General features: G+C 48.1%; 1 protein-coding gene across 5 annotated transcripts in view; it reads right to left on the reverse strand.

The window, feature by feature from the left end:
* Positions 1-18,530, reverse strand: part of heatr5a (HEAT repeat containing 5a) — a 344,658-nt gene that overhangs the window by 116,666 nt on the left and 209,462 nt on the right. For all 5 annotated transcript variants that reach the window (XM_072488316.1, XM_072488279.1, XM_072488289.1 and 2 more), the window contains 3 exons: positions 3,439-3,568; positions 1,613-1,792; positions 468-704 (listed from right to left, as the gene is read on the reverse strand). In XM_072488316.1, coding sequence (XP_072344417.1) covers positions 468-704; positions 1,613-1,792; positions 3,439-3,568 — 547 coding nt within the window. The remainder of the gene's footprint in view (positions 1-467; positions 705-1,612; positions 1,793-3,438; positions 3,569-18,530) is intronic.

Below are 18,530 nucleotides of genomic sequence, written 5' to 3' on the forward strand. Positions count from 1 at the left end.
GAAGGAGGCCATTCGGTCCATCGAGTCTGCACCGGCTCTTGGAAAGAGCACCTTACCCAAGGTCAACATCTCCACCTCATCCCCATAACCCAGTAACCCCACCCAACACTGAGGGCAATTTTGGACACGAAGGGCAATTTAGCATGGCCAATCCACCTAACCTGCACATCTTTGGACTGTGGGAGGAAACCGGAGCACCCGGAGGAAACCCACGCACACACGGGAAGGATGTCCAGACTCCACACAGACAGTGACCCAAGCCGGAATCGAACCTGGGACCCTGGAGCTGTGAAGCAATTGTGCTATTCACAATGCTACCGTGCTGCCCCTCTGCAATCTCTGATTATTTACAAAATATGTTTTTATTCCCCTGCCAAAATGGACAATTTTACACTTCCCACATTCTGCTCCATTTGCCAGATTTCTCCCCCCCCCCCCCCCCCAACAACACACACACAACCACTTACTTTTAGGATGTTTCAGTTTCCTTTCTTGAGCCATGGTCATGTCAAAATGAGCAACATCTATGTTCTCACACTGCATGATAATTCGACATACACATTCTGCTGCAAATACCCTTGTAGGCCAGCGTGGTTTGATGATTGGGTGGAATTGATCATCTTTTCTTGAGGTAAATATTGAATCATCATCTCCCCCATCTTCCTCCTCTTCCTGAGTAGTGTCCACAGGTGCTGTGGTGAAATCTTGAGCACAAATTATCAGAATTTATATATTCTTTGAAAAGATCATTAACATTCGTATTGAAAATAAATAATTGCACAAAAATAATGCAAAAAAAAAAAAAAAAATCGGCAAAATTTTCATCAGATTTTAAAATGGAGTCATGCTCAACAGTTGCTCTGGAGTGGTGGAATCCACATGCACCCTCATAAGTCACAAACTGAGTTTACAAACTCAGCATGCCATCACAGTGAGACAATAATTCTGGTTTAATATACTTCCCCAGTGTCGTGTTGTTCACCCTGGGCTAACACGGACTGCACACGATGCAGTTAACTGATCAAGTATACACCAAACGTGGTGTTGGTTCAATATAAGATTTATTGAACTTCAGTAACGAAGCACACAGCTGCCTGTGGGTTGACTCTCTACTACTCTAAGTGTACTAACTCTAACTATCTAGACCAGGCTAGCTCTGAAGGTGTTGAATGATTTGTACACCCTGACTGTCACTACAGTTGTCACCAGTGGAAAGAGACAGAGTGCTGATGCCTCGTGTGTTTTATAGTTGGAAGCCCCCCTTTGGTGTTTTGTCTTGTGATTGGTCGTGTTCTGTTCTGTATGTTAATTGGTTCACCTGGGTATCTGTCACTGCCTGCTTTTACCGCATGACACCCAGAGAATGGAAAAATGAGGAAGGTAACATCTGGAAGATGTCCCCATGTTGCTCCCAGAGTTCTGACTACTTGGCTACAGATCTATGTGGGTAAATGCAACACAAGATCTCACCGATTAATCCACTCAGACAGAAATGGTCTTTAGCGGGTGGAATTCAACAAGGAGGAAAGAGACTAAAAAAATCTTCCATGGCCCAATTTCCCATGCTTGACAGGAGATTGACACATTTCCCATATTAAAGACTTGAACTCACCAGCTGAGGCAGATAAAACATCATTGCATAACTTTAACCAGTGAGAAAGTTTTTCAACAGCCATGGATGAAAGGATATGGCTCAGAGTTTCCCGAATGTCTCGACAAAGTTGTTGATCTGATTCTCTGTCCAGTAAACCAAAAAGTGCTCCTTCCAGGCCAGTTTCACTAATATTAACATCTGAAAATAAATACATGGTCAGCATTCTTGTCCACAGCCACATTTTCTGGTTGACAGTTAATACAGCAGGACTCCAGTACTCAGGTTACCTCATTTTAACTTTGCAAAGAAAAAAGGTGATAAATAAATCCCCAACAACTAATTTTGGAACTTCCCCAGCTAAATATAAATATAAATATTGCATTGCATAACATTCCTGAAGCATACTAGACTTTTGATTAGTTTTAATATTTTAAAAACTCAATTAGATGATTATGATGTGGCATTAAGGAGAATGCTTTATTCTTCATTTGCTATCATTGCACAACTATAGCACTAAAAATACTGCTGATTCAGCATGTCACCAATACGCAGAAGTTTGCCACTAAACACTTGGGACTGGGGCAGAATGGCTCCCTCAGCTTTTTTGAAGTTGGCAACATAAGGGAATTTTACTCTCTCCTTGACATGCTATTGCAAAGATTAAACAGAAGTAAAATTTCCAGTGGAACCCATTCAGTCGCTATTAATTGTACTTAATTGCAGGCAGTAGTGGACATTAACTAGGGATTCACTCACGCTCTTATAATAGACACTAAATGAAACTGTGGTTGTTAGAGGTGCATGTGTGTCCAACTCTACAAATAGCTTCTTTCGGTCTATCGTGCACCAAGTGGCTTCCTGGAATATAACAGTAGAAATGTTTTTTTACTCCAATGAAGGGGCAATTTAGCATGGTCAATCCACCTACCCTGCACATCTTTGGGTTGTGGGGGTGAGACCCACGCAGACATGTGGAGAATGTGCAAACGACACATGGACAGGGACCCAGGGCCGGGTTCGAACCCGGGTCCTCAGCGCAGTGAGGCAGTAGTGCTAACCACTGCACCACCTAGTACATTCCATTTCTAATAAATTGAAGCACCATCTTCTGTTTTTTAAAAATAAATTTAGAGTACCCAATTCTTTTTTTTCAATTAAGGGGCAATTTAGCATGGCCAATTCACCTAACCTGCACATCTTTGGGTTGTCGGAGCAAAACCCAGGCAGACACGGGGAGAATGTGCAAAGTTCACACAGAGAGTGACCCGGGGCCAGGATCAAACCCGGGTCCTCAGCGCCATAGGCAGCAGTGCTAACTACCGTGCCGTCACATCTTCTGGTTTATGCAACAATAGAAATTAATTTGTAATATCATGAATATATTACACAAATGTCACCTGTTCTTATATTACAGCCAAACCTTTGGGATAAACAATTACTGTTGTTCAAGAAACTATTTGCAACGTTGGGACAATATTGACTGTGACTACTGTAGTACAGCAAGGTTTGATATCGAGTAAAATGGATACAAATATTTAATTTTCTATGTTTAGCAGGAATCAAAGTCATTGGGTTACACCTTAATGGGTGCATTGCACTGCAACCCCTCTTCCTTTCTGCTTCTTTGTCCTCTTTCAACAATCTTCTCAAACATGTACTTTGACCTTGCCTTCAGTAACCATACTTAACCCTTTCACCACAAGTACTTGGTGTCCAATTATTTACAGTTCAAGGAGGTGCTTTCTCACCTTTTAGCAGGTTGGTTAAATACTGATGATCTGAAAACTGATGCATTCAGAGTTTGCTTTTATTGGGATTGAATGCATACGAAGATCATAACGTACCAAGCTTACTGGATTCCTTGGCCAGAGCCATGGCATGTTCCAGCACCTCAGCAGCTTCCCTCTGCGCAAGTTGACGTAGGCATGCAATCACAGCACGTCTCAACAACAGGTGTGAACTACAGAGGTTTACCTAAAAGACGAAAACGATCTACAGTGAAAAAGGTCAACCTTGGGCAGAGATAATACAATATGTTTTCTACATATAAAGTTTCTCCTCTTACACAAGAAACAAAACAAAATACTGGAATCAAATACACACTCAGGTCTATTACGATCGGTAGGTTATACTGATGTATAATCAAGATTTACTGTTAAGTAAGTTTCATAGAAATCTACTAATAATCCACATCCAATTACTTATTTTCTTTAACAAACATTTTATAAAGGCATTTATGGTTTTATCACAATAAAAGATACAAATACAAATGTAAACATAATTCAGTGCGTAACACCCCCCCAACCAACAACCATATCCCGCCAACTTGGCTTATACGCACACTCCCCAAGTCCCTCCGTCGCTTCACGCTGTTCCCGCCTAAACTAAACTAAACTAACACCCCCTACCCCCTTTATACCCGAACCCCCCCCCTCCCCTTGTTGTATCTGCCAACGGTTTAGTTTCCCCGAAGAAGTCGATAAACGGCTGCAACCTCCGAACAAACCCTAACACTGATCCTCTTCGGGCGAACTTGATTTTCTCAAGCCTGAGAAACCCAGCCATGTTGCGAACCCATACCCCCCCCGATTTCGGGGCTTCGAGTCCCTCCATGCCAATAAGACCCATCTCCGGGCTACCAAGGAGGCAAAAAACTAAATGTCAGGTTCTCTCGCCTCCTGGACTTCCGGGTCTTCCGACACTCCAGAAATTGCCACCCCTGGACTCGGTGCCACCCTCGTTTTTAGCACTGTGGACATGACATCTGCAAATCCCTGCCAGAACTCCCAAGCTTCGGGACATGCCCAAAACATGTAGACATGATTTGCGGGCCCTCCTGCACACCTCACGTACCTGTCCTCTACCCCAAAAAACCTGTTCATCCGGGCCATCTCATGTGTGCCCGGTGAACCACCTTAAATTGCATCAGGCTGAGCCTGGCACATGATGAGGACGTGTTGTCTCTGCTCAGGGCACTCCCACAGGCCCGCTTCCAACTCCTTTCCAAACTCATCCTCCCATTTACACTTGAACTCCCCTATCTGGGTTCCCTCCCATTGTATATTCTTTATAGATTTCCGATACTTTACCCTCCCCGACCCCCGTTTTAGAAACTACCTTGTCCTGTATCCCGTGTGGCTGTAGAAGCGGAAAGGCCGAAACCCTCAATTGCAGATTTAAAAAAACATTCCCACCCGGCAATTCGAACTCCTCCTCCAGATCCTCCAAACAAGGAAAGCTCCCATCAATAAACCGATCCCTCAGCCTCTCAATACCTGCTCTCTGCCACCTTCGAAATTCTTCATCTAACCTCTCTGGGACAAACTGGTGATTGCCACAAATAGCACACACCAATGTTCCCTCTACTCCCATATGCTGCCGCCGCTGCCCCCAAACTCTCAGAGCTGCCACTACCACCGGGCTCGTAGAGTACCGGGCCGGCAAGAACCAGTGCTCCTAAACTTGTGCCCCTACATGATGCTGCCTCTACCCACTCCAACACCGACCCCTCCCCCACTACCCACTTCCTGATCATGGCTATATTTGCCGCCCAGTAATAGTTCCTAAACTTCGGCAGGGCCATCCCCCTGCCCAATCCCCCCTCCCCATCCCCCCTCCCCACCCAAAATCCCCCCCCCCAAAATCCCCCCATCCCCCCAAAATCCCCCCCCCACCCAAAATCCCCCCCCCCAAAATCCCCCCATAATCCCCCCCCCCCCCAAATCCCCCCATCCCCCCAAAATCCCCCCCCCCCACCCAAAATCCCCCCCACCCCCCACCCCCCTCCCAACAACTCGGCTCCGCTCCAGCAGCACTTTCCTTACTCGCAGGGTTTTACCCGCCCACACAAACCCAGAGATCACCGCATCAACCGGCTTAAAAAAGGCCTTATGGTATGAAAATAGGGAGACACTGGAACACGAACAAAAATCACGGGAGAACTGTCATCTTTACGGTCTGTACCCTACCCGTCCATGACAATGGGCGCATGTCCCACCTCCTTCATTTGCTCAACTAACCGGCCAGATTTAATTTATGCAACTGCCCCCATCCCTGTGCCACCTGGATTCCCAAATATCAAAAACATCCTCCCACCACTTTAAACAGCAACTCCCCAAGCCTCCTCTCCTGCCCCCTGGCCTGGATCACAAAAACCTCACTCTTACCCATGTTCAATTTATACCCCGAAAACCGGCCAAATTCCCCTTAGGCACGCATATCTCTCCCAGGGAAATTTGGCTGTCTGGATACAGAATTGGCTGGCTGAAAGAAGACAGCGAGTGGTAGTGGATGGGAAGTATTCCGCCTGGAGGTCGGTGACCAGTGGTGTCCCGCAAGGATCTCTTCTGGGACCTCTGCTCTTTGTGGTTTTTATAAATGACTTGGATGAGGAAGTGGAAGGGTGGGTTAGTAAGTTTGCCGATGACACAAAGATTTGGGGAGTTGTAGATAGTGTTGAGGGTTGTTGCAGGTTACAACAGGAGATTGACAGACTCCAGAGCTGGGCTGGGAAGTGGCAGATGGAGTTCAACATTGATAAATGTGAAGTGATTCATTTTGGAAGGTCGAATTGGAATGCTGAATATAGGGTTAAAGGCAGGATTCTTGGAAGTGTGGAGGAACAGAGGGATCTTGGGGACCACGTACATAGATCCCTCAAAGTTGCCACCCAGTTTGATAGGGTTGTTTAGAAGGCATATGGTGTGTTGGCTTTCATTAACATTGAGTTTAAGAGCCGCGAGGTTTCACTGCAGCTTTATAAAACTCTAGTTAGACCACACTTGGAATATTGTGTCCAGTTCTGGTCGCCTCATTATAGGTAGGGTGTGGATGTTTTGGAGAGGGTACAGAGGAGATTTACCAGGATGCTGCCTGGACTGGAGGGCATGTCTTATGAAGAAAGGTTGAGGGAGCTAGGGCTTTTCTCAATGGAACGAAGAAGGCAGAAAGGTGACTTGATAGAGGTGTACAAGGTGATGAGAGGCATGGATAGAGTGGATAGCCAGAGACTTTTCCCCAGGGTGGAAATGGCTATCACGAAGGGACATAATTTTCAGGTGATTGGAGGAAGTTATTGGGGAGATGTCAGAGGTAGGTTCTTTACAGAGAGTGGTGGGTGTGTGGAAAGGACTGCCAGCAGAGATGGTGGAGTCAGAGTCATTAGGGACATTTAAGTGATTCTTAGACAGGCACATGGACAGCAGTAAATTAAAGGGGTGTAGATTAGGTTGATCTTAGATTAGGATAAATGGTCGGCACAACATCATGGGCTGAAGGGCCTGTACTGTGCTGTACTGTTCTATGTTCTATCCCCCCTAACATAGAACATACAGTGCAGAAGGCGGCCATTCGGTCCATCGAGTCTGCACCGACCAACTTAGGCCTTCACTTCCACCCTATCCCCGTAACCCAATAACCCCTCCTAATCTTTTTGGTCACTAAGGGCAATTTATCATGGCCAATCCACCTAACCTGCACGTCTTTGGACTGTGGGAGGAAACCGGAGCACCCGGAGGAAACCCACACAGACACGGGGAGAACGTGCAGATTCCGCACAGACAGTGACACAGCGGGGAATTGAACCTGGGACCCTGGCGCTGTGAAGCCACAACGCTATCCATTTGTGCTACCGTGCTGCCCTAACGGGTCAGAAATATATCGGAGTAGGTTATCTACATACAACGTGACCCTGTGCTCCACCCCGCCCCCTCCACCCCGCCCCCTTCCAGTCCTTTGATGCTCTCAGCGCCATCGCCAATGGCTCTATAGCCAAGGCAAACAACAGTGGGGAGAGTGGACTTCCCTGTCTTGTCCCCCGATGCAGTCTGAAGTAGTTCGAACTCACCCTGTTCACCCGCACACCCGCCACCGATGCCTGGTACAGCAACCGGACCCAGTCAACAAAGCCCTGCCTAAACCCAAACTGTCCCAGGGCCTCCCACAAATAATTCCACTCCACCCGGTCAAAGGCCTTCTCCGCATCCATAGCAACTACTACCTCCACATCCCTTCCCTCGGGGGGCATCATGATTACATTCAAGAGCTTTCTAATGTTGGCCGTTAACTGCCTGCCTTTGACAAATCCCACCTGGTCCTCCCCTATCACCCCCAGTACACATTCCTCTATTCTCGAGGCCAAAATCTTGGCCAGCAATTTAGCATCAACATTTAGTAGGGAGATTGTATAACCCGCATTGTTCCGGGTCCTTCTCCCGCTTCAAGATTAATGAGATCGAAGTCTGTAACATTGTTGGGGGAAGAACACTCCTCTCCCTAGCCTCATTAAATGCCTTCACCAGCAGCGGACCCAGCATCACAAAAAACTACTTATACAATTCCACTGGGTAGCCGTCCGGTCCCAGGGCCTTGCCCGACTGCATGGCCTCCCATCCCTCTACTACTTCAACAAGCCCGATCGGTGCTCCAGCCCCTCCACCAACCCTTCCTCCACCTTCGGAAACTCCAACCCCTCCAAGAACTGCCTCATTCCCTCCATCCCAGCTGGGGGCTCCGACTCATACAACCGACTGTAAAATTCCCTGCCCCACCGCCTTCCCTGTGGATATCAGACCAAACTCCACCTGCAGCTTCTGCCGCTCCTTCAACAGCCCTGCCTCTGGGGCTTCCGAGTACCTTCTATCCACCTGGAGTATCTCCCTAACCAGCGTATCCATCTCTGCCCGCTCCACCTTCTCCCTATGAGCCCGTATCAAAATCAGCTCTCCCCACTAACTACTGCCTTCAGCACCTCCCATACTGTTGCTGCCGAAACCTCCCCTGTCATTTATCTCTAAATAATTCTGGATGGCCTCCCTCAATCGCTCGCACACTTCCTCATCCGCTAACAGTCCTACATCCAATCTCCATTGCGGGTGCTGACCCCCTCCTTGCTCACCCGTAAATCAACCCAGTGTGGGGTGTGGTCCGATACAACAATCGCCAAATACCCGGCACCTACCACCCCCGCCAGCAAAGCGCTGTTCAAAACGAAAAAAATCAATCCGGGAGTACACTTCGTGTACATGGGAGAAAAAAGAAAACTCCTTTGCTCTTGGTCGTCCGAAACTCCACGGATCTGCTTCCCGCCCCCATCTGTTCCATAACCCCTTTCATTCCTTCGTCACGGCTGGCACCCTCCCTGTCCTCTAACACGACTGATCCAACCTTGGGTTCCATAACCGTGTTAAAGACCCCCCTACATAATCAGTCTATGTGAGTCCAGGTCCTGAATCTTCCCCAGCACCCGCCTCATAAACACCATGTCATCCTAGTTTGGTGCATAGATATTCACTAATACCATTGGCATCCTCTCCAGCTTCCCACTCACCATAACGTACCTACCCCGCAAGTCTGCCACTATGCTCTCTAATTCAAATGACACCCACTTATTGATCAAGATCGCTACCCCTCTAGTTTTAGAGTCCAGCCCCGAGTGAAATACCTACCTGACCAACCCCTTCCTCAGCCTAGTCTGATCCACTACCCTCAGGTGTGTCTCGTGTAGCATTGCTACGTCCACCTTCAAACTCTTCAAATGTGTGAACACGCGAGCCCTCTACCGGCCCATGCAGCCCTCTCACGTTCCATGTGATTTTCCCCGAGAAAGTCGACGAACGGCTGCCACCTCAGGGTGAATCCAACCATTGACCCTCTTAAGGCGAGCTTTATTTACTTGAGACTGAGAAACCCAGCCATGTCACTAACCCAGGTCTCTACACTCGGGGGCTTCGAGTCCCTCCACATTAGGGACCGCATGGTTCGGTTGGAGCAGCAATTGGATGCACTTAGGAGCATGCAGGTGGCGGAAAGCGTCATAGATCGCAGTTATGTAAATGTGGTCACACCCAAGGTGCAGGCAGAGAAATGGGTGACCACCAGAAAGGGCAGGCAGTCAGTGCAGGAATCCCCTGTGGTTGTCCCCCTCTCGAACAGATGTACCCCTTTGGATACTGTCGGGGGGGATAGCCTATCAGGGGAAAACAGCAGTAGCCAGAGCAGTGGCACCACGGCTGGCTCTGATGTTCAGAAGGGAGGGTCAAAGCGCAGAAGAGTAATAGTAATAGGGGACTCTATAGTCAGGGGCACAGATAGGCGCTTCTGTGGACGTGAAAGAGACTCCAGGATGGTATGTTGCCTCCCTGGTGCCAGGGTCCAGGATGTCTCCGAACGGGTAGAGGGCATCCTGAAGGGGGAGGGCAAACAGGCAGAGGTCGTTGTACATATTGGTACTAACGACATAGGCAGGAAGGGGCATGAGGTCCTGCAGCAGGAGTTCAGGGAGCTAGGCAGAAAGTTAAAAGACAGGACCTCAAGGGTTGTAATCTCGGGATTACTCCCTGTGCCACGTGCCAGTGAGGCTAGAAATAGGAAGATAGAGCAGCTAAACACGTGGCTAAACAGCTGGTGTAGGAGGGAGGGTTTCCATTATCTGGACCACTGGGAGCTCTTCCGGGGCAGGTGTGACCTGTATAAGAAGGACGGGTTGCATCTAAACCGGAGAGGCATAAATATCCTGGCCGCGAGGTTTGCCAGTGTCACACGGGAGGGTTTAAACTAGTATGGCAGGGGGGTGGGCACGGGAGCAATAGGTCAGAAGGTGAGAGCATTGAGGGAGAACTAGGGAATAGGGACAGTGTGGCTCTGAGGCAGAGCAGACAGGGAGAAGTTGCTGAACACAGCGGGTCTGGTGGCCTGAAGTGCATATGTTTTAATGCAAGAAGTATTACGGGTAAGGCAGATGAATTTAGAGCTTGGATTAGTACTTGGAACTATGATGTTGTTGCCATTACAGAGACCTGGTTGAGGGAAGGGCAGGATTGGCAGCTAAACGTTCCAGGATTTAGATGTTTCAGGAGGGATAGAGGGGGATGCAAAAGGGGAGGCGGAGTTGCGCTACTGGTTTGGGAGAATATCACAGCTGTACTGCGAGAGGACACCTCAGAGGGCAGTGAGGCTATATGGGTAGAGATCAGGAATAAGAAGGGTGCAGTCACAATGTTGGGGGTTTACTACAGGCCTCCCAACAGCCAGCGGGAGATAGAGGAGCAGATAGGTAGACAGATTTTGGAAAAGAGTAAAAACAACATGGTTGTGGTGATGGGAGACTTCAACTTCCCCAATATTGACTGGGACTCACTTAGTGCCAGGGGCTTAGACGGGGCGGAGTTTGTAAGGAGCATCCAGGAGGGCTTCTTAAAACAATATGTAGACAGTCCAACTAGGGAAGGGGCGGTACTGGACCTGGTATTGGGGAATGAGCCCGGCCAGGTGGTAGATGTTTCAGTAGGGGAGCAGTTCGGTAACAGTGACCACAATTCAGTAAGTTTTAAAGTACTGGTGGACAAGGATAAGAGTGGTCCTAGGATGAATGTGCTAAATTGGGGGAAGGCTAATTATAACAATATTAGGCGGGAACTGAAGAACATAGATTGGTAGGGGATGTTTGAGGGCAAATCAACATCTGACATGTGGGAGGCTTTCAAGTGTCAGTTGAAAGGAATTCAGGACCGGCATGTTCCTGTGAGGAAGAAAGATAAATACGGCAATTTTCGGGAACCTTGGATGATGAGAGATATTGTAGGCCTCGTCAAAAAGAAAAAGGAGGCATTTGTCAGGGCTAAAAGGCTGGGAACAGACGAAGCCTGCGTGGAATATAAGGAAAGTAGGAAGGAACTTAAGCAAGGAGTCAGGAGGGCTAGAAGGGGTCACGAAAAGTCATTGGCAAATAGGGTTAAGGAAAATCCCAAGGCTTTTTACACGTACATAAAAAGCAAGAGGGTAGCCAGGGAAAGGGTTGGCCCACTGAAGGATAGGCAAGGGAATCTATGTGTGGAGCCAGAGGAAATGGGCGAGGTACTAAATGAATACTTTGCATCAGTATTCACCAAAGAGAAGAAATCGGTAGATGTTGAGTCTGGAGAAGGGTGTGTAGATAGCCTGGGTCACATTGAGATCCAAAAAGACGAGGTGTTGGGTGTCTTAAAAAATATTAAGGTAGATAAGTCCCCAGGGCCTGATGGGATCTACCCCAGAATACTGAAGGAGGCTGGAGAGGAAATTGCTGAGGCCTTGACAGAAATCTTTGGATCCTCGCTGTCTTCAGGGGATGTCCCGGAGGACTGGAGAATAGCCAATGTTGTTCCTCTGTTTAAGAAGGGTAGCAAGGATAATCCCGGGAACTACAGGCCGGTGAGCCTTACTTCAGTGGTAGGGAAATTACTGGAGAGAATTCTTCTAGACAGGATCTACTCCCATTTGGAAGCAAATGGACGTATTAGTGAGAGGCAGCACGGTTTTGTGAAGGGGAGGTCGTGTCTCACTAACTTGATAGAGTTTTTCGAGGAGGTCACTAAGATGATTGATGCAGGTAGGGCAGTGGATGTTGTCTATATGGACTTCAGTAAGGCCTTTGACAAGGTCCCTCATGGTAGACTAGTACAAAAGGTGAAGTCACATGGGACCAGGGGTGAGCTGGCAAGGTGGATACAGAACTGGCTAGGCCATAGAAGGCAGAGAGTAGCAATGGAAGGATGCTTTTCTCATTGGAGGGCTGTGACCAGTGGTGTTCCACAGGGATCAGTGCTGGGACCTTTGCTCTTTGTAGTATATATAAATGATTTGGAGGAAAATGTAACTGGTCTGATTAGTAAGTTTGCAGACGACACAAAGGTTGGTGGAATTGCGGATAGCGATGAGGACTGTCGGAGGATACAGCAGGATTTCGATTGTTTGGAGACTTGGGTGGAGAGATGGCAGATGGAGTTTAATCCGGACAAATGTGAGGTAATGCATTTTGGAAGGTCTAATGCAGGTAGGGAATATACAGTGAATGGTAGAACCCTCAAGAGTATTGAAAGTCAACGAGATCTAGGAGTACAGGTCCACAGGTCATTGAAAGGGGCAACACAGGTGGAGAAGGTCGTCAAGAAGGCATACGGCATGCTTGCCTTCATTGGCCGGGGCATTGAGTATAAGAATTGGCAAGTCATGTTGCAGCTGTATAGAACCTTAGTTAGGCCACACTTGGAGTATAGTGTTCAATTCTGGTCGCCACACTACCAGAAGGATGTGGAGGCTTTAGAGAGGGTGCAGAAGAGATTTACCAGAATGTTGCCTGGTATGGAGGGCATTAGCTATGAGGAGCGGTTGAATAAACTCGGTTTGTTCTCACTGGAACGAAGGAGGTTGAGGGGAGACCTGATAGAGGTATACAAAATTATGAGGGGCATAGACAGAGTGGATAGTCAGAGGCTTTTCCCCAGGGTAGAGGGGTCAAATACTAGGGGGCATAGGTTTAAGGTGAGAGGGGCAAAGTTTAGAGTAGATGTACGAGGCAAGTTTTTTACGCAGAGGGTAGTGGGTGCCTGGAACTTGCTACCGGAGGAGGTGGTGGAAGCAGGGACGATAGTGACATTTAAGGGGCATCTTGACAAATACATGAATAGGATGGGAATAGAGGGATATGGACCCAGGAAGTGTAGAAGATTGTAGTTTAGTCGGGCAGCATGGTCGGCATGGGCTTGGAGGGCCGAAGGGCCTGTCCCTGTGCTGTACATTTCTTGTTCTTTGTTGTTATTAATAAGGTCAGTCTCCGGGCTACCAGGGAGGCAAAGGCCAGGATGTCAGCTTCTTTCGCCCCTTGCACTCCCTGCTCTTCCGACACTCCAAAGATCGCCACCTCCGGACTCGGCACCACCCGTGTTTTTAGCACTGTGGACATTGCCTTAGAAAAACCCGGCCAAAACCCTCTTAAGTTTCGGGCATGCCCAAAACATGTGGCCATGATTTGCTGGGTTTCCCACGCACCTCGCACACCTATCCTCTACCCCGAAAAACCTACTCATCCTAGCCGCTGTCATGTGTGCCCGGTGGACTACCTTAAATTGTATCAGGCTAAGCCTGGCACATGATGAAGAGGTATTAACCCTGCTTAGGGCATCCGCCCATAGACTCGCCTCTATCTCTCCTCCTAGCTCGTCATTAAGAACAAAGTTAACCTGGACCTCCGGTGACGGTGGGTGGGAGGCAGCCGCACATTGGAGGGCTACTGTTCGGGAACGGCATTTTTGGGGTTTAACGCCTGATCCCAGGGGCAACAGAGGTGGCAAAAGCAGGGAGAAGGCACAGTGAAGGGAAATGTCGAAAACAAGTAAAAAAACGGCCGTGAAAAAAGCAGCTGAAAGTCCGTCGGGGAGTGGAAATGTCACAGCGGGGACGGCAAGAAAAGTGGAGGCTGGGTCACCAGGGGAGGCCGCATTGCCCACGGCTGAAGAGGTGACTACGGTGATGGCCGCGGAACTCGAAAGGCAGTTCACAAAGCACATGGAGGCGATGAGGAAGGAGATGGGGGCGGTATTGAAAGTGCTCGTGGAGGAGGCGATTGCCCCGGTGAAGGCGGCAGTATTGAGCGCAGTGGCAGAGATGGGGGAGCAAGGCGAGGCACTGAAGTGGAAGAGACATTATTGCAGCACAGTGATCAACTTACCTCGATGGGGAAGGAGATGCGGAAGGTGATAAGAGATCAACAAGGATCTGCGAGCCAAAATGGACGACTTGGAAAACAGATCCAGGCGACAGAATCTGAGGATTGTGGGTCTTCCCGAAGGATTGGAAGGCCCGAGGCCGACTGAGCATTTTGCCACGATGTTGACAAAGCTATTGGGGGAGGGGGATGATCCCTCCCGATATGAATTGGATCGGGCTCATCGGTCGTGGAGGCCTGTACCAAAGGAGAGTAAGCCGCCAAGAGTAGTAACTTTGTGATTTCGTAGGTAGTGTGAAGGAGAAGGTCCTGTGGTGGGCAAAGCAGAAGCGGGTGGTGCAGTGGGCTGGAGCTGGTATACGCATATATCAGGACTATACGGTGGAGCTGGCGAGGAGGCGGGCTGCCTTCAGCCGGGTGGAGAAGGCACTGTACATCAGTAAGGTGCAGTGCGGCATAGTATACCCAGCTAAGTTGAGGATGACCTATAAATCCAAGGACTTTTATTTCGGGACGGCGGAAGCAGCGGAGGGGTTTGCGAAGGCAGAAGGACTGTGGCTGAATTGAGAAGTGGATATGCACCGATGTAGCCTCATGTAACTATTTCTTTCACTGCAGCTGATGTATGTGCTAAATGAGCTAACGTTGTATATACTTGGACAAGGGAAGAGATGGGACTTTAACTTGCAAGGATGGATCTTTGGGGCTTGGGTGGGTATGCGGGGTTTGTGTGCTAAAGGGGATTTCTTGGTTTTCTTGGGACCGGGCAAGGGGGAAAGATACCCGGGTGGGGGCCTCCACGCTGGCCGGTTTAAGCCGGCCAGTGAACGGGAGAGAGGTGGGGGGAGTGGCTGCGGCCATCGGAGCCCGGCAGAGCAGGTTCCGATGAGTCCAGCCGGGGTGAAAAGTTGGGGGGGAAGAAACAGAAGTTGGGGGGAGGAGTTTTGTAAGAGGAAGTGGAGGGGGGGGGGGGGGGGGGGGGGAGAGAGAGAGAGGAGAGAGAGAGAGAGAGAGAGAGAGAGAGAGAGAAGAGGGCCTGCAATGCATGGGTGTCATTTACGGTACTCTTTTGGGGATTGGATGGCATTGAATGTTGGGGGGGGGGGGGGGGGGGAAAGAGACTCTATAGGTCAACAGTGACCATAGGCGATTTCGGATTCCTTTTTCTTTCTCCTTTGTTTGTCCCACCGTTTGTTTTATTTGATGCTTATATTGTCAGGTGGGTCGTTGTTTGGGGTGGTGGGAGGGTGGGATCGTTGTTGTTGATAAGGGAATTGACTTTGTATTTGTTACCGTTTACTGCTTGTTGGTGGGGTGTAAATTTTGAAGAAAATGTGAAAATGGAGAATAAAAATATTTTACAAAAAAAAGAACAAAGTTAACCCGCGTACAAAACTGAGCCACGGCCCAAACTTAGTGCAAAAACAATACATACAAAACCAAAAAAGAAAAGAAATTTTGCAGTAAAGTAACACCATTACACGCCCCCAAGTTCAATGTCCTCCATCACCTGCCAGTCCCCTGGCGTTAACAAAGTTCATCGCCTCATCCGGCGATCCGAAATAAAGTTATTGGCCCTCCTAAGTGACCCACAAACGAGATGGGTACAGCATGCCGAAATTCACCCCCTTCTTAAAGAGAGTCGACTTCACTTTATTGAAACTCGCCCTTCTTTTAGCCAGTTCCGCACTCAAGTCCTGATAAATACACAGCTCGTTATCTTCCCATTTGCAGCTCCTTGTCTGCCTGGCCCACCTCAAGATCTGTTCCTTTTCCAGGAACCGGTGCATTCGTACCATCTCCCTCGGCGGCTCATTCTTCAGCGACTTCCTCATATGCGCTCTGTCCCCCTCCAAGGGCTGAGTAAACGCACCTTCCCCCAGCAGCTTCTCGAACATACACGCCAATATGCCCCTGCCCTCCGGGAGGCAAACAATCCTCAGGTTGTGCCTGTGCCACCTGTTCTCCAGATCCTCCCCTTTCTCTTGCAGCCTTTTCTGATAGTCCTTCATCAGCCCCATCTTCGCCACGATCGCGTTTAGCTGGTCATCATGCTCAGCAACGGCCTCTTCCACCTTCTGGATTGCCTGGCCCTGGGCTTCCAATCTCTGCTCCACCCGGTCAATCCCCGTCTTAATCGGATCCAGGTATTCTTTTCTTTGCTTAGGAAAGCTCTCCTGGAGAAAGACCACCAGCTGCTTTGTTGGCCACTGGTCCGGCAATTCCAGTCCCTGACCCCCCACCACACGTTTCTGTGCTGCAGACTCCACTCACTTCTTTGACCAACAATCTCTCCTTTTCAGACCACCTCTGGTCCACGAATCCATACACTGGTGGGGAATCCTTCTCTTCGACCTCACCAATCTCCTGTTTTATCGATCAAATCCCTTATAAGTCGGGGGAAAAGGTCCCAAAGGTCCACCACGAGCGGAAGCTACCAAATAAGCGACCACTCACCCCATGACCGACACCGGAAGTCCATCGACATCCAATTATAAATAGACTATATTCTTTCCATCTGTTAATTAGGAATAGGAGAAGGCCATTCAGTCCCTCGAGCCTGTCCTGCCATTTAATGAGATCATGGCTGATCTATGGTTTAACTCCATATATCTGCCTTGGGCCCATATCCCTAATATCTTTGCTTGACAAAAATCTATCCACCTCAGATTTAGAATTAACAACAGCTCTAGCTTCAACTGCTATTTGTGGGAGAGAGTTCCAAACCTCTACCACCCTTTGATTGAAGCCGTGCTTCTTAACAGCTCTCCTGAACTGTGTGGCCCTACTTTTTAGACTGTGCCCCCTAGTTTCAGAATCTCCGACCAGTGGAAATAGTTTATCTTTATCTAACCTGTCAGTATCTTGAACACTTTGATCAGATCACCCATAACCTTCTAAATTCTAGTGAAAACATGCATAATTTGTGGAATCTCTCCTTGTAACTTCAACCCCTGTCGTCCAGGTATCATGTTTGTAAATCTATCTTTCACTCCCTCCAAGGTGTGGTGCCCAGATCTGCTCGCAGTACTCTTAGTGGGGTCTAACCAGGGTTTTGTATAGCTGCAGCATAACCTCTGTCTTTACATTCCAATCCTCCATAAATAAAGGCTAGCAGTCCATTCGCCATTTTGATCATTTTCTGCACTTGTTCGTGGCATGTACCTGAAATCCCCAAATTTCTTTGGATATCCACTGTATGTAACCTCTTTCCATTTCGAAAGTGCTCGGCTCTATTTTTTTGGGGTCCAAAATGGATAACCTCACACTGCTTATATTGAATGCCATCTGCCACAATTTTGCCCATTCACCTAGTCTGTCAATACCTCCTTGAAATTTTATGTTATCATTGTGACTGTTTAAAATGCCACCTAACTTTGTATCAGCAGCAAATTTGGATATATGACTTTCGATGCCATCATTAATGAATAATATGAATAATTGAGGCCGCAACACAGAGCCCTGTGGTACACCACTAGTCACCTCATGCCAATTAAGAGTAGAGTTCTTACCCATTATCCCCACTCTGTCGCTTGCCACTCAACCAATTTCCCGACATTGTCAATAATTTGCCCTAAACTCCGTGGGCTTCCACCTTAGTTAACAGTCTCGTATGTGGGATTTTATCAAATGCCTTCTGGAAGTCTATATAAATAACATCCATAGACATTCCCCTGTCCATTACCTCTTCAAAAAATTCAACAAGAGTCAGGCATGACCTTCACTTCACAAATCCATGCCAACTCTCCCTGATTGAACAAAATTTTGAGGTGTTCAGTTACTCCATTCCTGTTTATCGACTCCAGCAATTTCTCCACCACAGACGCTAGGCTAATTTCCTGGTTTCCCCCTTCTTAAAAAGTGGAGTGACATGTGCAATTTTCCAATCCAGAAGGACTACTCTTGAATCTAGGGAACTCTGAAAGATTATAGCTAGGACATCTACAATGTGCTCCCCTACTTCCTTTAACATCCTTGGATGGAAACTGTCAAACCGTGGGGATTTGTCACTCTTTAGTTGCATTAATTTCCTAGTTACCAATGCTGCACTTAAGTTAAGCCCCTGTCGTCTGTCGACTATTAATTTATTCAAGACATCCAGCAAGTTTCCTTTCCAACTCTAAACACTGAGGCAAAGTAATTATTCAACATGTCTGCCTCATCAATGACAATATCTCAACCCAGGCCTGCGTGGGTTTCCTCCGGGTGCTCCGGTTTCCTCCCACAAGTCCAGAAAGACGTGCTTGTTAGGTGAATTGGACATTCTGAATTCTGCTTCAGTGTACCCGGACCGGCACCGGAGTGTGGCGACTAGGGGATTTTCACAGTAACTTCATTGTAGTGTTAATAAGGAAGGAGGAAGATGTTGAAAAAACAGAAGAAACCCGTTAATGTAAGCCTATTTGTGACACTAATAAAGATGATTATAATTATTTTTAGTTTTTAGTGGGCCTT

This window comes from Scyliorhinus torazame, chromosome 2 (assembly GCF_047496885.1).
Source record: "Scyliorhinus torazame isolate Kashiwa2021f chromosome 2, sScyTor2.1, whole genome shotgun sequence".
NCBI classification, from domain to species: Eukaryota; Metazoa; Chordata; class Chondrichthyes; order Carcharhiniformes; family Scyliorhinidae; genus Scyliorhinus; species Scyliorhinus torazame.